The 22,761-nt window shown below is 39.2% G+C and overlaps 1 protein-coding gene across 2 annotated transcripts; it reads right to left on the bottom strand.

Moving 5' to 3' along the window:
• Positions 1-61: 61 nt before the first annotated feature.
• On the bottom strand, positions 62-22,761 carry rasal1a (RAS protein activator like 1a (GAP1 like)). Of its 2 annotated transcripts, XM_081707911.1 has the most exons (22): positions 22,391-22,761; positions 22,041-22,071; positions 21,810-21,866; positions 20,863-20,976; positions 20,087-20,148; positions 18,336-18,465; positions 17,879-17,960; positions 17,367-17,507; positions 14,749-14,840; positions 14,351-14,468; positions 14,104-14,257; positions 11,997-12,061; positions 11,762-11,874; positions 11,195-11,387; positions 8,389-8,526; positions 5,374-5,518; positions 4,104-4,276; positions 2,968-3,105; positions 2,661-2,796; positions 2,377-2,497; positions 1,570-1,646; positions 62-1,423 (listed from the first exon to the last, which is right to left on the bottom strand). In XM_081707911.1, the coding sequence occupies exons 4-22, from the start codon at positions 20,916-20,918 to the stop codon at positions 1,272-1,274; spliced, it is 2,286 nt and encodes a 761-aa protein (XP_081564037.1). In that variant the 5' UTR covers positions 20,919-20,976; positions 21,810-21,866; positions 22,041-22,071; positions 22,391-22,761; the 3' UTR covers positions 62-1,271. The 2 variants fall into 2 exon arrangements, with proteins under 2 accessions (XP_081564037.1, XP_026877957.2); XM_027022156.3 differs by having other exon boundaries at positions 22,041-22,761.

The following is a 22,761-nucleotide window of genomic DNA, read 5'->3' as shown; positions in this document are numbered from 1 at the left end:
GATTACTGCTCAAAAGAACACAGGACACAAAGAGCTTTTGTCAAAACCAAAAATGTATTAAACCAACAAATATTCATGAATAAAAATATTAATTAATATGAATAAAAATACCTTGCCAAAAATAACAATTTGGCATGCAACACCCAACATATTATTTTTATCTCAACATATTATATATCTCATTCAAATAGACACAACCCAAAAATCACTATTGGCACTACTGTCAATTGTAAGTCATTATTCAGGTAAAGGTGAAAATCATACTCAAATACACAGATAGATATTAAATGAAAAAACAAACAAACAAACTCACTATTCAAAAATCCAGCTGACCATACATAATGTACTACAGACCACAGGCGTGCTGGTCTGACTCAGTTAGTTTTGCTCCATCGAAAAGCTTTTCTACAGCAGCTAACTCATTGGAAAGTTTTACCTGCAAAGTGGATAGAGCATAGCCTGGATACGTCCGTGGCAATGGCGTATACAGCACATTGACTGGATGTGTGTCCTAACAGCCATCACAAAGGCAATATATCTGTGTACTTTGTTTTAAAATATAAAAATATCCATAATATTAGGAGCAAACTATTCATTTTAAAAGTATTACTTGGAAGAAGAGCACAATATCACGTTCAACTTGATAGAGAAAGTGGATCATAAAGTCTTTCGTCAGCCATTGAAATGCTATCCTCTTTGTAAACCCAGATGAAGGCATGGCTGTTCTGTGCGCATACACGTGTGTGTGTGTGTGTGTGTGTGTGTGTGTGGGTTTGACAATGTTTTTTGTGGAAATGATGTCATTAAGCATACTGCCATGCAAGCTGCATCATACACAGATATACACTCATGATTTCAAAAGCTACAATTTGGCTGGTGGCTGTAAAATCAACACTAAGTCTATTCAAAATACAAACATATACAGGAAGGTCAAGCAATATTTCACTTCTGTCTTACGTCTGATTAAAAAGCCAGACATACATAAAACATAATATTCATAAACATAATAAACAAAACATCAATTTACTAAAGATTGCATAATTGTCTTTTTACAGTTTGTAGGATCCTAAAGCAATATTCATATTTACTTGGGAGGGTTGGATGATGTGGGTAATAGGCAGACGTGGCAAAGCCTCATAAGTAAATATGTCACAAGCAGGTCAGGTGTTTAGGGTGCATCAAGGGCACAATAATAGTTCACATTGTGGACAGCATTACAGGCTGTGAAGCATGTATGGAATGTATGGGATGTTTTTAGGGTGTAGTGCAATTTACTGAGGCAGGATGAGGCTATTCGCCTCTTCTCTCTCCTTTCGCTGGAAAGAGGTGTGGGCACGTTCCAAATCCAAGACAACGTTCAACAGCCGAGACGCTACAGCACAGAAACGCTCACTACGCTCCAACATGGGCACTTCTACTCTATCTGAAAGAGAGAGGAAGTGAGAGAGCCAGTTAGATCTATAGTATACTTGTGCGCGGACGTGTGTGTGTGTGTGTGTGCTTGCATGTGCATGTGTGTGCGTGAGGTTGCACACATTCTGCTTTCCCTTTGCTGTTCTATATTTTCACCTGATGGCTTGTTTGGCTCCACTACAGTCTCTTCCTGCTCGGGAGCTTCTGTTTCCTGTCTCTCAAGGTACTGCTTCCTGTTTCTCGACCCAGGCCAAAGAGTGGAGCCAAAGTCAATATGAGGCTTTGGACTCAGGACAGGATTGGTGAAGTAGAAGAAACCATTTGAAATGCATTGGTCCAAAGACAGTTAAATCAACATATACAGCTAAAAGGCAGACAGTCCCTTTTGTAATGGATAAGTTGCTTTAAATCTTTACTGACTACAGGTCCTCATTCTTGAACATTTTTGGTTTTTCCTTGATACACTCAATTCCACTGATAAGCCAATCAGCAAGACTTCAATTGCTGAATGAAAGAATACACAATGGGTAGAGTCATGTGCTTCAGACTTTACTCTTTAAATGGTTTATACTGTATTAATTATTCTTGGCATTAACTTTTTATAGAGGTTCATCTCAGACCACCATATTATTCAATCATGATCACGCATAATGGGATCACTGATTCCATCATAAAAGCTATTTGTCCTTGCACTGAGCACTCTGTGTAGTTTTGAAGTTTTGAGGTCACTAAAATTGTTCTTAAATAACAGAAAGAACCTTCACTCTGCACTCTTTCTTTAAATCTTTTATCATGTAATCATCTAAGTAATATACACATCATAAAAGTATTCATATAAGTAATATATAAAACTCAGCCAGGTTTGAAGGTCAACTCCAATAGAGACATCTTGTGGCAAGTTCCAGAACTGCAACAGCGCATCTCAAACTTGAGGCGCACACAGAAACACACAAGCACACACACCTGATTTTGTCTTTGCCTTGCAGCAGCTCTTTGTATATAGTCTGAGCTTCAGCATCTGGATCTAAAGGATCACTCCAATCGCCCAGAGTCACTGCAGAATGAGTACGACTACAGCCAAGTGCTAAGAGAGACCGAGAGAGAGAGAGAGAGAGAGACCAAAAGACAAACAGAGAGAGAGAGAGGGGAAGAGAGAGAGCGGAAAGAAACTGAATTATTCTGAAAGACCATTTATCTTCTACAACAAATTGAATGTTGATCCCTGTAGTACTGTGAAGCAGACATGCCTGTGCGGTCTGCCTGTAGGCAGCAGGTCCACTTGTTTCCATGGTGGGCCCCGGGGTGGAAGGAGGGAAGCATGTGCTCATTATAGATGCTGGCTTTCCTGATGGCCGACAGCCACTGGTTCAGCTCATTAACATTCTGTGGCAGGGACGCAAATGACAACACAACCTTTTGGCAGGAGCTCCAGGCATGTGACGCCTTGCACAAATGACAGAGAGTGTAGGTGGTAATCACTGCATGACAGTGGATGCCATCCATTGGTGCTTTGTGTGGGTTCATGTGTCTGGGGCAGCACGTTCGGGTAAGCACCTTGCACTGCAGGTACATGGTGTTGAGTTGGCCTTCCGGATCTTGGGTTACAACCTGCATGGCATTCTGAACCTGAAAGGCATTTTCATCTACTCTCTCCACTGCACACACACTCTGAATGGTAATAGAGGAGCGTGTCTATTGGTATATAATGCATGTGTGCACACACCCACACACACCCACACACACCCACAATTATGGAATAAATGGCTAAAGCAAAAGAATACTTGTGTAACATTACAAAAACACAGATATGAGCATGAGTATTTGTTAAGGGCCCCTTTAAGTCCATCTAATCTGTCCCCTAGAACACCACTGCTGCCTACCAACATGTACATGCAGAAGCAAACACCCACATGTCTCCCCCCCCCCCCTTCCCCACCACATGATGGGCTAAAGCATTTAGGCTGTACAAGAGATGTTAACTAAAAGACTGGGCTTTAAGATGTAAATCAGCCTATTAGGGTCAGAAAGAGACAGAGGGAAACAGAGAAAGAAAGAAAGAAAGAAAGAAAGAAAGAAAGAAAGAAAGAAAGAAAGAAAGAAAGAAAGAAAGAAAGAAAGAAAGAAAGAGGGAGATAGAGAGAGAGAGAGAGAGAGAAAGAAAGAGAGAGAGAGAAAGTGAGCGAGAGAAAGCATTGTCTCCAGGCAGACTAGATGCTATATTAAGCAGGCTTTTATTCAGGCTCACACAAAGGAAGGTGACAGCTCACAAATCCTTTCAGTAGCCCTGGAGCCATGCTCGTCTTAGTCTTGTTCTGCTCCATGCACTTCCTCTCTGCTCCCCTTCTGAATGCATTTGCTCTGCTCTCCCTCGAGTTACTGATCTGTAAGCACCTTCCACCCCTCCCTAGTCTTTCTGTTGTTCTCGTATTCTCCATCTTTCCACATCAAAGGCAACAAAATGCTAATCATCACTTCACTAATGGCGTTCTCATTCACAAGTACATGTCAAGCTGGAATTGTTAAAGGTGGGACTGGGGCAGAGTTTGACAGAGAGCAGTGTGCTGTCCTTTGGATTATTCATGTTTTTCCCCCAAATCTTCATTTGTGATGGGAATGAGACACTTGGCAGTCATATTTGTATGTGCAATGTGGGATATGTGTGTGCGTGTGTGTGTTTGTGTGTGTCCTACCTGCCACTCAGGTGTTTTGGCATAGGACAAGGTCTCTGAGCTGAGCCAAAAGTAGCGTTTCTTAAACGCAAAACGCTTGAGCAGCTGGGGTCCATCGGCTTTGTGTTTCTGCAGAAAACCCTCCCTTATTGTCACAGAGGGTGAGTATGCCGCACGCTGTGGAACCTCACACACTGCAGTGAGAGGAAGCAAAACAAGGAACATAGAAATATTTGCTTTAATTGAGTAGGATAGAACTGCAGGGTTATTTTTGATCTCATTAGCTGAAGAAAGGAAATGAACCAAGTCAAAGGCCAAAGTGAAAGTCAGAATTAATTACAGATGTCCAAGTCCAAGCCCTCAGTCAGCAAACCAAAGGCTATAATGGAAAACTTCCTAAAAGCACGAGGAAGAAACCTTGAGAGGAACCAAGACTCTAAAGGGGGGCCCATTCTCTGGCTGACACTGGATACCACAATATAACCAACTAAGAGCAAAATAAGTAATGATAACAGATAAGCAATGTAAGTCTATCCCAGGTTTCTAGAAGTCCTAGACTGGGTTTGATGAGTGTATGTGTGTCGGAAACCAATATGGCATAAAAATGTCTGCCCAGGGTGGCTGGGATGGAGGGCAGTACAGCAGTATAAGTCAAAACGAACAACAGCACCCAAGATTTTTGGTTGAACTTCTCAGAAACAGACACTAGGGGGGGCTCTGGTAATGCAAGACATGGCACAGTGGAGAACTACACCTGGCATCTTGTACCTTGCTATTTAACCATGCTGCTCACAGAATAAAACCTAAATATGTCATTTTAGTCATTTCTGTTGAAACCACTAATGCAATATTTTTACACTGTAAAATAGTCCTAGACACACACACACACAGTAAGTATCTTAGCTTCGGTAAGTAGCTTACCTTTGTGAACTGTTGTAACAGTCTCTATGTAATCATAAATATTTAAGATGGTTTGGAAGTAATGTGTTGGACACAGTGACAAGGCAGATAAAGGTATGTCCATCGCTCCATAGATAATGCTTATATACATATGCAGACAAACAGACACATACATGCACACAAATAGGCTTCAAAAATAACTGAATAACGGAAATAACTGAAGATAACTAACAGATTCCATTACTAAGGTAATTAAGCTTGTTTGTAACACATGAACACTGTTAAAAGTGTCCATGATTATACATATGCGATGGTACCAACTCACTGTTGTCATGGTTATATGCTGTCATGGTCCTAAGTTTGTTGACTCACTGTTGTCATGGTGACTCACCAGCGTCATGGTCTACATCAATCAGCTTATCCAAAAAATCTTTAATGGATGCCACACTGCAAAGGATGATGGGATGTAGAGGAGCCATCCACTGTTCTTTCCCATGACCCAGCTGCAACCCAAGATTTCCTACACTCTGCAATGCCTGAGAAAGAGGGAGAGAGGGAGAGATGGAGAGAGGGAGAGAAGGAGAGAGGGAGAGACGGAGACAAATCAGGAAAGACAGGAATAATATTAGTGTACTGTAGTAAAACTCAAAATCAGAACTTTGGACAGTTTGGGAATGGCACTCGTGTGTATGCCATTGTGCATTTTGTAAGAAATGGTGTATTTACGATTGCATTTCTTTTCATACATTTTCAGGACAAACATGGACTTACCATGCAGGAATGCTGGTGAAAAATATGAATAAATGATCTTATCAAGACAAACAAAATGGTCCTGGCAACTTTGGTTTTTATAAAATTGACATGTATAATTTATTGTGTAAAGAAGTCTAAAGCCAAACACCCTCAGGTTACTGAACTTAAGGTAAGCGTTAGACAATTCTTATTACATGTATGTAGTTGCACACACACACTAATGACAATTATGCATGCTCATTTGAAAGCGAAATAACTAGTTCCTTCCACATTTCAACAGTCAACAGCTAGCTTTGTTATCTGACAGTGTTGCTGTGATGGGAGACGTGCAGTGTAAATACAACTAATCACAAAAATTATTGCAAAAGACATGCTTCCTCTAAGCTTTGTTGAAGGAGAAGGGTTTAAAAATGTAATGGCATTTCTTGAGCAAGAATTTACAGTTCCTTCACAAAAAATATTCACTTCAAACCTCAAGAAACTCTACAAAGACAAGGATGCCTCACTATATACCGAGTTAACCAGAGTGGAAAAACTGGCCTTGACCACAGATTCAAAGACAGTGTTATGACCGAATAACATCATAACATAATTCCACTTGCCATTACATTCTAAAATGGGAAAAAACCAATATTGGATGAAAACTTGGATGACATGCTTTCCACCACAGCTAAACCATGAGGACAAATTAGTAGTCATGGGATGTGTGTATGACAATGCTAGCAAAACAGTCTTAGCCAACAGAGAGCATCCTCAATGGGTCTCAAATCCTTGTTTTCCATATTCACTACAACTTGACTTGACTGCACTGTCATTGCATTGCATCAAAAAGGGCTTCACAAGCAAGGACATTGCTGCTTGTAATATAGCACCAGAAGGCAGGTGTGAGTGCATCTGCACATACAGTGAGGCGAAGGCTTTTGGAAGATGACGTGGTGTGAAGAAGGGCAGCAAAGAAGCCACTTCTCTTGAAGAAAAACATCAAGGACAGACTGACATTCTGCAGGAAGTATAGGGATTGGACTGCAGAGGACTGGGGTAAAGTTATTTTCTCTGATGAAGCCCACTTCAGACTGTTTGGGACATCGGGACAAATGATTGTCTGGAGAAGAAAAGGTGAGTGCTACTAAGAGTCCTGGGTCATGCCGACAGTGAGGCATCCGGAGACCATTCATGTATGGGGTTTGCTCAAAACTTTGCCAAAGAACACTACCATAAATAAGGAATAGTATCAAAAATCAACTTCTTCCAATGATCCAAGAGCAATTTGGTGATGAACAATGCTTTTTCCAGCATGACGGAGCACCATGTCACAAGGCAAAATTGATAACCAAGTGGATCTGTGAACAAAACACTGAACTTTTGGGTCCATGGCCAGGAAACTCCTGAGATCTCAATCCCATTGAGAACTTGTGGTCAATCCTCAAAAAGAGGGTGGACAAACAAAAACATAGAAACTGTGATCAACTCCAAGCACTGATTAAGCAAGAATGGGTTTCCAGCATGCCAAGGTGAATTACAGAAGTCTTAAAAAATAAGGGTCAACACTATAAATATTAAGTCTTTGCTTAAACTGCATGTATTTGTGTATAAAAAGTTTTTTTTTAAAAAAACGTATGAAATGCTTATAATTGTACTTCACTATACTATATAAACATCTGACAAAAAGATCTAAAAAAAACCCAAAAACTGAGGCAATAAACTTGCTGAAAACCAAAATTTGTGTTAGTCTCAAAACTTTTGGCCACGACTGTATCCACTTAATATTGATCCCAAGTTGATGGAAAGTTAATGAGAAGTAGTGGCTAGTGCAATTTAGCAAGACTCTACTTGTTCATGCCAGTTATGCCTGTGGGCAGGGCTCATCCTTAACTACCTCCTTAACTACCTGCTTCATTCTTGCCTCGACCCTGAGCAGGTCGACATGTTATTATTTCTTAATAGAGATACAGAGTTACAGATTGTCTTTGTAAAGCTTGGTAACATTATTTTAAAATGTTACTTACTCTGCAGTTTATGGTAATGTGTAATGTAATTGTAATTTTTTTTTCTCCTCGCTCTCTTAGATCGAACTAGCTAGGTCTTCTGTAAGTTCCATCTACCCACCTAAAGATTTGTGATCAAGATCGAGAATTTGCGGTTATAGCACCCAATTTGTGGAATGCTTTGCTCACTCCTTTGAGGTTTGTCGTTTCTGTGGATTCTTTTAAAGAGCAGCTAAAGACATCAATTTTTATACAGGTAAATGAGTAAATCGATCGCAAATGAGTAAATCTATCGCATCACGTCTGCATTTTACATACGTATTGTGCATTGTATTCTGCTATGGTTTCGTATTTGCATTCGTAGGTTGTGAAGCATCCTTGTAAAGCACTTTATGACTTAGGTCTGGGAAAAGTTATATATAAATAAATGTTACTTACCTACTGTTCATGCTTATGTTTTGTTTAGTTAGCATAAACACAGAAAGCTAAAGGTTATAGTTATCTTAGTGTCGTAGTGGTATGCGTAGCGAAATCTGTCATTTTTATGGTTAATGTTAATATATTGTTCCATTTAAAATGGTAAAAAGATAGATATATAATAAGCGAAAAGAAAGAAAAACAGCTACAGACTGCTGTGATCTTGTAAATGCATGTGTGTGCATGTATACCTTAGCAAGCAGCAACAGAGTTCTGCTTGTACGGGTGTCTGCATGGTGGTCCCTTAGGTGGAACAGTTTAGGAGTCAAAATCGCAGGTGCAAAGAAACGGAGGAAAAAAAACCCACTGATTGCCAAATACTTCACATCCTGCAGAAAAAGAGAGTGTGAGGGGAATTATGCTGAGGGTAGATAAGCATGACATTTACGTGAAGCAATATAATACTCTCTCAATACTCTCTTAAGCAGGGCTGGGAATGCTCTGGCCCACAGGCTATGTAGTGGGCCACTGTATATGGCCCACCATTTATTTCCTAGATTTTTATTGGCAATATGTTTCGGTTTTACACAACAACTATTGTTTTCTATGCAAATAAAATTAGTTCTTGTCAAATTATCCAATTAGCCGAGATTTTAGTTTCATCTAATAGCTGCATCTCTGGCATCAATAAGACAATTTCAAAATCTAGTTTGAAAAATGGCAGAGGGAAAGTAAACGATGAGAGTCAGGTTAAGAAAAACAATTTATTTTTCTTTGAAGTGAAAAGAAAGCCAATATGCTTAATTTGTGGAGAAGCCCTCATAATTTGTAAGAAAAGCATTATTGAAAGACATCACACCAAACAAGCAATTATGCTTCTCTACAAGCAATGGTATGAGCAGAGAAAATTAAGTTGCTCAAGAATAGTTTGACTACACAGCAAGCTTTTTTCAAAAAGCTAATCTAAAAAGGAGCTGGACAATGTGAGAGAAGTGAGTTATCTGGTGACTGAGTAGATTGCAAAAAGACTGAGGGCATATTCTGAAGCGGAGATTTTGAAGGTCTGCGGGCACCGTGACAGTGGCTCTATGCCCTGGTGTTCATTGTGGACATCACAAGCTATCTGCCAGAGTTCAATGCTAAATTGCAAAGGCCTAACCAGTTGTTTGTCTCACTCATGTGAAGTCATTTTGATCCAAACTCAAGCTGTAGCAAATGCAACTTGAAAGGGGCAATTTGGCAAATTTCCATACTCTTCATGATTGAAATCCTCTGCCAGAGAGGAAAACAGAATATTTGAGGGCATGTGCTCATTTGCTAGACGTGTTTAGTCAAAGAATTCAAGATGTGAAAGAAAGAATCCTGATATTTACATCTTTGCAACACCTTTCAGTGTAAATGTAATTGATGTGCCAAGTGCTTGCAATTAGAGCTCATTGACCTTCAGAATAACTATCAGCTAAAGGCTAGGCACAGCAAAATGGATCTGGTAGAATTCTACAAAAAACGTATGTGTTAATGTCTGTTGCTTGCAAAAAGCCAACTGCATTCAATATTAACATCAATTTGGAGAGGCAGCTGTGTGTTTGCCACACCATCATTGCCTCCAGATGTTTCACAGCTGGTAAAGAACATTCTCACCCCTTACATTGAAACTAAAGATAAGAGACCAAATTAGAATATATTTATACGATCCTCACCCTGTATGATGTCCATATTAGTTGACTATAAGTAACTTTGCTGCCTGTGGTCAACAACCAGATATGTTAGTATTAATTTGGCCTCCTGTGGGAAAAAGGATCCCCACCCCTACACCTGATCCCTTTATTAGCTGAATACCTTTTATGGATTTGATATTGAATAGATGTGATTGCCATTTGTACCAATTTATACTTAATCACCCATAATGACAAATGGAAAACATGTTACTAGAGAGTTTAGAAAATGAATTTGAAAAAATTAAAAAACTGAAATCTCTTATTCACAAAAATATTCATTCTCTTTGTTGCGCCCAGGTACAACATGTTTGCTTTAATAATTCTTGAGATGTGTCTAGAACATCAGGTAGCTGGAATCTACCTGATGCTATTTGAACTGATTGAACAGACTCTGAAAAGACACAAACATGGGTCTATAAGAACTCATGAGTAAAAGTCATATGCCTGAGTAAAAGGCATGTCAGCCTGTTTAGAGTTGGCTACATGGCATGTACAGGTCTTTGGACTCTGGAAAAAGATGATCTGCGCCAATGAGACAAAAACTGAACTTGCAGAACAGCAAGTACAATATCTGGTGAAAATAGGCACTGTGCATCCCCTGGCTAATACCATCCCTACAGTGAAACATTGTGGTGGTAGCATAATACTATGGGGGTTCACACTAGCAGGGACAGGGAATCAGGTAACAGTTGGACATATGAATGCAGCCAAATACAGGAACATCCTTGAAGAAAACCTCCTCTACAGAGCATGCAGACTCAAACTGGGGTGACATTTCACCTTTCAACATGGCAATGACAAGAAGCATACAGCAAAAACAAAACTAGAATGATGGCAGGGCAAGTCTCTGAATGTCCTTGAGTGGCCCAGTCTAAACCCAGCCCATTGGACATCTGGGGAGAGACCTGAAGATTTCAAGGACACTCACCACTGAATTAGACAGAATTTGAGAGGATCTGCCAGGAAGAATGAGATAAACTTCCCAAATCCAGGTGCAAAACATGTAGAGATGTACACAAGACCTGCAGCTATAATTGCTGCCAAAGGGGCTTCTTTAAAGTATTAAAGGATTCTGAATACCTTTCTTTAGATTTTTAATACAGTTTTGAAATTCTCTGAAAACCTCTGAAACTCTGAATTCTGTTTTCACTTTATAACTATATGTCAGTAAGTGTAGATTATTAAGTAAAAATGGCAATTACATTAATTCAAAATCAAACACAAGTAAATGGGTCTGAATACTTTCTGAATCTACTGTACATGTATAATGACGATGTCAAGTGCAATACAACTGAAAATGCTAGAATAAAAAAAGAAAGAAGAAGTTGGATTCTCTAACCTCATTTTCAGGCTCAGGAAACTGTTCCTCTACCCGTTTATGGAGTTGCTTAAAAACCACTCTCATGGCAAGAGGACACTGGGAAACGGAGTTTACAATGGCCTCCATGATAGTGGTTAGATACATCTGCAACATTCCCACGCTGCTGTCTCTCACCTCTGCTTCAGAAGCTGTTCCCTTAAATGATATACGTCTGGGGAAAAAAAAGACATAAACAGAAAGTATGGACCATAAGCTTTTGGCTATATCCAAAGTTATACACCAGTCCAAAACAGATATCAAACTATTTTAAAGCAGTTGGTATCTACTGGGTGTATGTGAGTCATAGCCTGCACTGCTCTGTGAGAGGACTTCAGAGATCTGGGTCTGTCAAAGTATAGAAACTCAGGAGGTTCTGGTGTTGCTAGGCAACTGCTCCTCCCTACTTTTTCTTTTTCCCATTTTTATACCATGTTTATCTTCTCCAGAACAATGTATGTGACGCTTACAGAAGATTCCTTCCTTCATATGCTTCATATATTTGTGCGTGTGGGTGTGTGTGGGTGCGTGTGTATATGAGGTGGATACCTGCAGCGATTGAGGTCTATCTTGCAGGGGTCAAGCTCAATGTATTTCTTTTCTTCAAAGATGTGGTTGATTATAGGCTTTAAAACCTCATGTAGATATATCATTCCAACAGCCTATCAGTGATAAATCAATTAAACACAAACATTCACACTCACACAAAGATGCAATTCTTATTCAATTCAAATAAACACAACAAAAAGAAGCTCAAATAACCTCTTCATGCTCTTTTACTCACCTTCATGAACTGTTCCATGGCTTTGGAGGCCAGAGAATTAGAGCGAAATAATGTATTTGGATCAGCTAGCAGGAAAAGATAGAAAGGGAAGGCAGAATTTGTTAGATATACACACACATATACATGGACAAACACACACACAAACACACACACACACACACACACACACACACACGACAATTATCAGTTATCTCCCGTTTGTTATGATCTACATCCTGCACAGAAAAAAATTGAGCCTACCTCACCTGATTAGGATAGCTGCAGCCTTCAGTTTTAACTAGATTTACCAATTAATGATACATAATACAGTATAAATATGATATTCAAAACCATACTGCAGTTCATGGAAATGGTGGTGATGTTATCTCTGCTACTGGAGAACAGCCAAGGGCAATAACCAAGATAATTGCATAAATCTGGTTCTATGTAGCACATAGTAAAATTCTTTACTACAGCAATTATGTAAGCTGATCAGGTTGGTTTGCAACATGACAAACACCTCAGACAATGGCCACCTGAGCCTTCATGCATTAATAAAGACCTTTATCTTGTATATAACAAAGACCTACCTGCTGTTATACTGTTTCTAAGACATTTTCAGTAATTTTACTGTATATTAGAGATGGCACAATGGCAATTTTTTCTGTAACGATCGGATACCAATATCTTGCATTTGAATGTCACCGTATATCAATGCAATTATATTGAATTAAAACCCACTATGGACTTGTGGTTCACATTGTTATACCGTTCACATTGTTATACCGCCATGTGAGCAATATCTTTCCCCAAATGATGTATATGACATTGACACAAGATGCCTTCCTTCATATATGTGTGTGTGTGTGTATGTGTGTGTTTCTGTGTGGTTTCCTGTATCGGTACCAATATCTTGCATTTGATTTTTGTCCAATAATGATACCATTATATTTCATTAAAACACTGTGGAGCTGTGCATATCTGTATTTGAACATAATAGTTAATAGTGAAAAAACCTCTACAGTTAAACTCCATGGCTGTGCATATACTGCTTAAAATAACCTGGCTGTTATCATGTGACTTGCAGTGTGCTGCTGCAAAGCACTGCTGTGCTATTTCCAGGCAGGATATGTGATGCTATCAGATCAATTTCTCCCAATAACCAATACAGCATATTTTGCTGATGTCGATCTGATTCCGATAAGTGTTATCGGATCAGTGCCATCTCTACTGTATATTACAAATTATTTTGGATATGAAATGGCTGTTGCTTTCTCACCATAAAATAGGTCTATTATGTAAAGACACCATTAAACCTACACACATACATCCAACACCATTAAAAAAGTTAATATTGCTTCTATTAATGCAAATGCAACAGTGATTTCATTGGATCTTAACAGAAAATCAGCAAAGTAGATTATTAGCACAAAAATCTAAATTAACATGTATGTGCCCGGCTTTCCTGTCTGCATCTATCTTTCTAACTTTACTTTTCTTCACTCTCCAATGGCTATTCTCATCTTACGATCAACACGTTCCCTTTTGAAGATGCTTCCTGTGGAGTTGCTATGGAAACTTATTCACTTTGTTTGTCAGCAACCTGATGCTAACGCAACATAAAAATCTAAGTCCAGGCAATGAGATTGTACATGTACACACACATACACCCATGTATGCTCACACTTACAATAGTGTGTAGAGAAAATGGGAGAAAACTAATTAATAAGCAGGACTTGTAACATCGCTGTATGAGGGGAAAGTAATTGGGCAGCTGGTGAAGGATAAATATAGCCATGGGGAAATGTCGCCTACTCTAAGGACAGTTTCTGCTAAGCAAGCTAAGAATCAAATAAGAATTGCTAACAGAAAGACACACACTCACCAAAAGATGTATACATTTTTCCTTCATGTACAATTTGGATAACTGTTCACATCAATGCAAAAGTGACAATTTGCCTTAAACAAGCAAACCTAAAGAGATTATATTCTATACATTCTTATGTTGTTGATAATACTGGAGAAATTTCTAGCCAATGGCATTGAAGATTGTTATTGATATTAAATGCTCTAAATTAATAACATGTATTAAACCTATACACATACAGAAAGAGACACATGAACATACTTGTGTGGTGCACTTCTCTAGTATTGAGGTAGTCCAGGAATGGTACAACTAGGCCCTGGCCAAGATAAATCTTCACTAGCGTCATCGCAATATCCTGACGACTTTCTACAGTGGTCACCTCCTCCAGCAGAGTTAATGGGGTTAGGTCATCTACCTGACACAAAGAGAGGGGAACCAATTATATAACAACACTACTTACAAGAACTGTACACATTTACCTGCACCAGTGTGCACTGTTTGTTTTTACCTCGGCAGGTGAGATGACAGCTTCCACAAGCAAATCTATGAGAGGCTGGTAATACAGAGAAGGAAGAATCCTCTCCTCAGCTAAGCGTACCTTCAATCGCAAAGCCCCCAGCTTCCCCCTGATAGCGAGACAACAAAAGAGAGAAAAGACCAGTGGTATTGAGTCTTAAAAACCGTGGTGAAATGGGTGTATAAGAGAAATTAAAAAGAGATTCCCAGAGGCATCATCATCATCATCATCATCATCATTCCTTCATCCACCCACAAGCACTTCCACAGTGACTCATCTGCTTATGAACCTCCACCCTGATGTCACATTCAAGTCTCTCTCTCTCTCTCTCTCTCTCTCTCTCTCTCTCTCTCTCTCTCGCTCGCTCTCTCTCTCTCTCTCTCTCTCACCCAGCATCATCCTCTGAATTGCCCAGTGGTAGTAGACGAAACCAGCCTTGTAGCAGAGGAGTCCTGTACAGGCAAGACATGGGGATTTCTACCTATGTAAACAAATAAAAGGCATTTGTGGTTATTCCCTCTAGGGTCTCCACAAGAGTCAATTGTCTACATAGAGCAATAAAAGTCAATACACTGACATGAGCAATGTTGTCTAGTTATAAGAAAACAATTATTGCTATAGGAAGGAAGGGATTAAATAGATGTTGAACTACAGACAGAAGTGTAATGCAAGAATCAATAGCTGCGGTTCTGAAAGCCAAAGGAGATCATATTATATATATATATTACTTACACACACACGCACGCACGCATGCACACACACACACACACACACACACACACGCACGCGCACACGCACATGCACACGCACATGCACACACAGCCTGGCGAAAAAAAGGTCACCACCTGGATTTAACTAAGCAAATAGGCAATAGCCTCCCATTGGATAATTACTGCATGGGTGATTATGTTTCAGCTGGCAACAAGTTATTTAACCCGAACTGATGCAGTGAGTACCTTTTCATTTGTTAAACAACCATGTTGAAAGACATCCTGTGGTCATGGAAAAGATGTTAATCTGTTTCAGAAGGGTCAAATTATTGGCATGCATCAAGCAGAGAAAACATCTAAGGAGATTGCTGAAACTACTAAAATTGGGTTAAGAACTGTCCAACGCATTATTAAAAAGTGGAAGGACAGTGGGGAAACATCATCTTCGAGGAAGGAATGTGGTTGGAAAAAATCTTGAATGATCGTGATCAGTGATCACTTAAACGTCTGGTGAAATCAAATTATAGAAAAACCACCGTAGAACTCAGGGATATGTTTAATAATAAAAGTAAGAGCGTTTCCTCATGCACAATGTGAAGGAAACTCAAGGGATTGGGACTAAACAGCTGTGTAGCCTTAAGAAAACCACTTGTCAGTGAGGCTAACCGGCAAACATTTGCTAAGGAGCATAAAGATTGGACTCTGGAGCAATGGAAGAAGGTCATGTGATCTGATGAGTCCAGATTTACACTGGATGGGTGATGGGTGTATCAGGGTAAGAAGAGAGGCAGCTAAAGTGATGCACCCATCATGCCTAGTGCCTACCGTACAAGCCTGTGGGGGCAGAGCTAGGATCTGGGGTTGCTGCAGTTGGTCAGGTCTAGGTTCAGCAATGTTATGTGCCCAAAGAATGAGGTCAGCTGACTACCTGAATATACTGAACGACCAGGTTATTCCATCAATGGATTTTTTTTTGCCTGATGGCACGGGCATATTCCAAGATGACAATGCCAGGATTTATCAGGCTCAAATTGTAAAAGAGTGGTTCAGGGAGCATGAGACATAATTTTCACACATGGATTGGCCACCACAGAGTCCAGACCTGAACCCCGTTGAGAATCTTTGGGATATGCTGGAGAACACTTTGTGTAGTGGTCCAAATCTCCCATCATCAATACAAGATCTTGACGAAAAATGAATGCAACTCTGGACAGAAATAAACATTGTGACATTGCAGAAGCTTGTGGAAATTATGCCACAGCGAATGCGTGCCGTAAGCAAAGCTAAAGGCGGTCCAAGGAAATATTAGTGTGTGTGACATTTTTTTTTTGGCCAGGCAGTAAACAAGGTTTCTAGAGAAACAGGACATATTGGACAGAGGTCCTTCATCGGCTGTGGAAGCAAAATGTAAAGAATAATGAAGTATAAGAAGCTAATGAATGGAACCCTGAATGGTTAACTAAAGGCCTGACAGTCCTGATCCTGAAGGACCCCCAGAAAGGGTTCAGTTCCATCCAACTATTGGCCGATAACCTGCCTCTGCACAACAAGGAAGCTCCTGTTAGGCATCATTGCGGCTCAGATGATTAGGCAGAAAACTCAATATGTATACAGAAACATCTGTGCCAGGTACAGGCTGGACGTTCAGAGGTCAAAGTGGGATACACCCCTAAAGGTTGTGGAGAAAGGCCAGGTAAAGATTCTGTGGGATGTCCAGATACAGACAGACAAAATGGTAATGGTTAACCAGACATAGTAGTGATGGATAAACAGCAGAAGAGGGCCATAAAGTTAGATTTATTCCAAGTGACTGCAACATTAGGACTGAGGAACATGAAAACCAAGGGCAGAGAAGACCTGGAAAAGATGTGTAAATAAAGGCAACAGTTGTTTCCGTGGTAATCAAACTATTGGGGCTGAGGCCCCCAAACTGGGAGAAAGGCTTCAGCAGATGCCAGGAACAACATCTGAAATCTCTGTCCAGAAGAGTGCAGTCCTGGGAACAGATAAAACTGTACTACGCAGGACCGTCAAGCTCTCAGGAGGGTGAAGACAGGCTGAAGAAGATATATATATATATATATATATATATATATATATATATATATATATATATATATATATATATATATATATATATAAATAAATTATAAAGTATAAGGTTTAAATATTTATATATAATTATGTAATGTCATGTAAAGTGATACTAGAAACAATTGTACATAATAGTATTAGGTAATATTCTAAATTATATGGGATTAGTTAGATGTTTCCCATTTTTAAAATCTCAGGCTTACCTTTCCCAAGAAGTCATTTTTTCCCACCATGTCCCAGTCCCAGACTTCTAGAGTGACAGAGCCCAATTCAGACTCGCCTGCTTCATCCAGACACAGTTCCAGGGTCTCATCCCAGTGTGGGAAACGGGTTTTCTTTATGATCTGACACAAACTCGCACATGCACACATATACACACCCCACCCCCACAACAAACACACATAAATAATACATATACTGCATCATTTACTATATTTCAGGGAAGCCCCAATCGGTATACATTTTTGTATTATCCCTGGTCTAACACACCTGTCAAAGTTCATGAAAGCCTTGAATTACCTGAATAATTGAATCACCTGTGCTATACACAAATTTTAAAGAGCATAGCATATAACATTGCATAATATTGCATATTATGAAATTAATGACCTTAGCTACATATAGTCACATTATTCTAACTTAAAATTTAATTTCTTTAGTTTAACAAAAATGCTATTAATGTGTCTGCCCAATAATTCAAAACAACCTTACTCACAGATGTCTCAGCACTAAGGTTGTTATAGAGAATTCTGGTGAAAGGATCTGATGTGCCAGTAATATCACGAGGGGCCAAATCTCTACAAGAAACATGCAAAACAAAACAAATACCACTGATACTATAAAAAAAACCCATGTCCCATACAGAACGCTCTCAGAGACAACTTTTATACTACTATATAATGTCATGCCACATAAGGAGATCCTGCAGGATTGCCATGTAACAATGAGTTTTGCCAAATGTAATGAGCCCCCCCTGCCCTCTGTCAACAGACCACACAAACCCTTGATCATGCCATTCTTCAGGGTTTAAGATATGCAGTTCAGAAAAGTAAAATAAGTATAACCGGCATTGCCACATCACTTTAATCTTCCATGTCAGTAAGTTACCAGTATGTCACTTCACTAAAAATATAGATAAACTCCTACACTGCCTGCTTGTGTGCATGTCTTACCGGGCCTCTATAACACGGCATTGCAGCCAGGTTCTCTGGGCTTCTCTGTGCAATTCCAGGGCCACGTGGATCTCTCCCTGAACCTCTTCATCTGGATCCACACGTGTCAGATTCAACCAGTTATCTAGACCTGCATAAACAACCCAAGATGTCAAAATCCCCCACCTCTTTCTATACAATTAGGAATTTCTATAGCAAAGTACTGCTAAACGCAACCTTAATCTGTCTGTAATCAGCAAGCCATCTTTTTAATCTTTTAAGGCTGTGTAAAATCGAATTGTCAAAATGTTCATTCTTATGATATCATTACATGGCTTACAAATCCTTATGAAAGAAACAGGGACATTATATGAGACAGGTTGAACAATGCATACAGTAGAAATACATACATATATATTTACATTTACATTAACGGCATTTAGCAGACGCTCTTATCCAGAGCGACTTAGAAAAGTGCTTTGCCATTTACTCATAGAATATATCCAAGTACAGTATAGTAGGTTAGAATTAAACATACCAATGAACTAGAATACTGTAGATTACAGGGATATATATATATATATATATATATATATATATATATATATATATATATATATATATATATATATATATATATATATTATATATATACACACACACACACACACACACATACATACATATACATACAGTAGTCCCTAGAAACATGCATCAAAGCATTTTCTGGCCAAATCCAACAAAGTGAATGAGAAAGTGGTGGAGCTATGAGCTTCCCATGATACTGTGGGTGAGGGTGACTAAGTGCTGTCAGGCTGCGGTGATTAATGTGTGCCAAGTGCATGCTGGGAAGATTTAAAGGTCTCTGGTGAAATCTGGTGTGATGTCACTGGTACATAATTTGCACTCAGAATGACTCATGATCTCCCTCATATGGAGGAGACTTTCTAGTTGTAGATGATCCAGCATCAATTTCTATGCAGCCATAATGCCCGGCCAAGCGCAATCTCTATGGCAGCACATTCAGCTGAGGGGTGCATTCAACAGATCAGTCTGGCTCTCCTCAATTCCAGTTAATAAATATATGTAAGCTGCCAGAACTCAGAGTGAGTTTCACACTCATAGGTTCATCAGACTGTTCATTGAATTACTGATGAACATTTTAAACATTAGGGGTGTTTTGCCTCTATTGTCACTTCATGAAATGTGTACAAATCTGGCAATTATTTAAATTTATGCCAGAGGTTTGCCAGTTGGCTTCTTTTGCATTAGCGTTTAGAAGTTTTGCTTGATATATAGCTCATTTTATCACTGTGGCTGCAGGGCAGTTGATAAGAGGGCATCACTTTATCAGAGTTGTGTTTAAAAGAAGAATTATCCAATGTAATTAATGTGTCCAAGAAAATGCAATGGATTTTAAGTTGAATTTACTTAAAATGTGTTAAAATCCTTATAAAAGTATCCCAAATACTGGTATTTAAAGAAATCTTTTTTTCAAATAAATTACTGAACATGAATCTCAATGTACAGCACAGTGAAGGAAACCTAACTGTAGGTCAGCATAACCTTAAAGGTCACTTCTCCATTCAGTCAAACAGATTAAACTGGCACAGACACACGCAAGGCCATGTGAATACTGTAATAAATTCCTGCTTTCTCTGCCTTACTGTCTCTCTTTTACAATATGGCATTACAAGTTAGAGGAGCCTGCCTAGTCCTTCCACTTCTATAAAAAATTTAGACATTTCAAAAAGATTCATACTTATACATACCTTTAGACTGATTTGCTATAACCTCTTTGCTTAAAGAGATTTTTCCAATGACATCATCATGGCTATCACAAAATCAGAAACAAAAACATCAGAATTAGTACTAATTGATTATATTAATTCAGAATTATATGAACTCAGTTAGTTCATATATTCACACTGTACCATCCATAATATCTGTTGCTAACACTGATCTCATGGTAGAGTTATATTAAGGAGAAAATAAGAAAATAAATGGTTAGCAAACATATAGGTGACACTTTGTATACTAATTTTCTTCAGTTGTATTTATGTAAACACTAAAGAACAATAAAATAAGCTTACACTATGATACTGAGAGTATTTATCTATTTAGATTCTATTCCTCCACCTCTGAAACTAATCAGTTCACAAAGCAATAGGAAGTGTGCTGTCAACACTAAAATTAGATGCCATGCAAAACATATGGCGGTTAAGGTTAAAAGGCATGGTTATAAATTTCTTAAAATGCCAGGCCATCTGTGTGTATGAATACATGCTTGAAGGAACATGGCGTTTGCAAACAGAGATGCTAATAAGCTGTGATAGCTCATCAGATGAGCAGAAGGCAACACCGATGCAAACAGGACCATGTCCTCCTACTCTCCTGCCTGCCATTCATCTGTCCACCTCATGCAGAACACGTCATTCATCTAGCCACAAAACAACTATGTACTGTTTAGCATTTCTACTATGACACAATTCTTTGATACCCTTGCAGCCCATGATATAGTGGTAAGGCATCTATTAGTCCATCTCACCCTATTGTGTCTTCATCCATCACATAGAAGGTGAGGGTATGGAACCCCATTGGCATGTGTAGTGTGTACTCTTCTCCCCAAAATGGATTCAAGTTCTTCCAAATGGTGGCTGTTCTTTTGAGTGAATATCAGAGTAGAAGATAACAGAATCTGTAGACACAGACTGGATAGATTCTGTAAATATTTAATTGAACAGATGTTCAGGGTGTACATGTAGGGAAGGATCAATTGGGCTCAGTGCATGCAGAAGGGGTTACATGTCTGCAAAGGAAGAATTATGGTAGGATTGGATGCAGAGAACAATTAAAGCAGTCATAATTGGTGATGATGGTAAACAATAAATCCAATCAAATGATCACTGGAAGGACGAAAGATAATTTCCATTTCAAAAGCATGAAAGCGTTTTCAGTATGCATAACGCACCATACCAGGTGTGCTGTTCCTCTAACTATTACAACATGTAATCTGGAAGCAGAACATTCTCTCTCCCCTTCTCTCTCTCTCCCCTCTCTCGCTCTCCCTTGCTCTCTCTAACACACACATACACTATACTTCTGAGAAGGGAGTGAGGTCCTGTGCAATAATTTATGCTGTTCTCCATGGTAACTTACTGGTGTCTTAAAGGGCAATGATGGATCAGGTTCTCAGGGGGAGATGGGGAGTCGCTACATACACAACGATCATAAAAGTAATAAACCTAGCTTCCCTTTAATACTTCTGCATTATGTCTAGCAGTGGGTATGTGTGTCAGGAGAATAGGGCCATACCCAAGATGCTCCCGGGTACATCTGAATGACTACTATTACTTCAATAAGGTAAAAGTGGGGTTGCTGAATACTCAAAAATAAGCAGATATGCAAATACAATAATATTACGAGTTCACACACACACACACACACACACACACACACACACACACACACACACACACACCAACTGACACTCACCTGGCCACGACCTCGTTGTCAACTTTGACAATGCAGTAGGGATCACTGGTCCCCGAACTTGGCAAGAAAAATCGAGACACGTTTTTGCATCATATATTCTTTCTGACGTTTTAAAAAATATATAAGATGTAACCAAAACAAAATTCAGGAACATCCTTATTTTATCATTTTAACTTTTATAAAATGACTACATTTAAGCAGTCTCAAATAAAATCAACAATAGGGACTTACACATCTTTTGCCGGTAGATTCCGTCCTTCTACTATTCGAAAATAAAGAGAAGTGTTTTTGGCCATTTTCAAGACGGTAAATGCAGAAAAATTCCAGATTCATTTCATAATCCGTGACTTCTTTGTTGGTTATTCTCTGAACGATGCTTTTCGCCCCAAATGTGCATAAGGACGTGTAGACAGCAGTACGTTTAAGTTGTTCGGCGCATCTTTCCTTTGTCGTCGGACACCCACATGATCAACCGCCACGCAAAATTATTTTTAGAGTGTGTTTGAGCTTCACCTTTATGATCACCCAGTGTGACAACCTATAGTCTGTTTGTTCGTAAAAAAAAAAACGTACTAACTTACATTACATGGCTCTCATTTGTAGAAATCCTCACTTCAGTCAGAAGAATCAAACAAGTTGTCCACAAGGAGTCGATGTATCTGTCAGCATCAACCCGCTTGTCCTTGTGTCCAGTTACAGAAGCGTCTTTATTTTAGCTAGGTAGTATTCCCAGCAGTTACAGAAGCGTCTTTGTTTTAGCTAGGTAGTATTCCCACCAGTTACAGAAGCGTCTTTGTTTTAGCTAGGTAGTTTTCCCACCAGTTACAGAAGCGTCTTTGTTTTAGCTAGGTAGTATTCCCAGTGGTTCCTCTAATGACACATGCTCACTGATGGCCACATTTCAGTGTACTTACCTATTGACAGATAACGGGCTTTAACCCGAGACTTCAAT

Source organism: Electrophorus electricus, chromosome 25 (assembly GCF_041902795.1).
Source record: "Electrophorus electricus isolate QZ-2024a chromosome 25, ASM4190279v1, whole genome shotgun sequence".
Lineage (NCBI taxonomy): Eukaryota > Metazoa > Chordata > Actinopteri > Gymnotiformes > Gymnotidae > Electrophorus > Electrophorus electricus.
Note: the sequence above shows the minus strand (reverse complement) of the source record. Positions and strands in the feature narration are given on the sequence as shown.

Excerpts from the sequence above, each read along its gene's own strand:
- rasal1a (XM_027022156.3), bottom strand. The coding sequence starts at position 22,105 with ATGGCCAAAAACACTTCTCTTTATTTTCGAATAGTAGAAGGACGGAAT. Across the intron at positions 21,867-22,040 it reads AATCTACCGGCAAAAGATGT|TTCGGGGACCAGTGATCCCT; the intron begins GTAAGTCCCTAT and ends TTTCTTGCCAAG. Across the intron at positions 11,388-11,761 it reads ATAGACCTCAATCGCTGCAG|ACGTATATCATTTAAGGGAA; the intron begins GTATCCACCTCA and ends TTTTTTCCCCAG.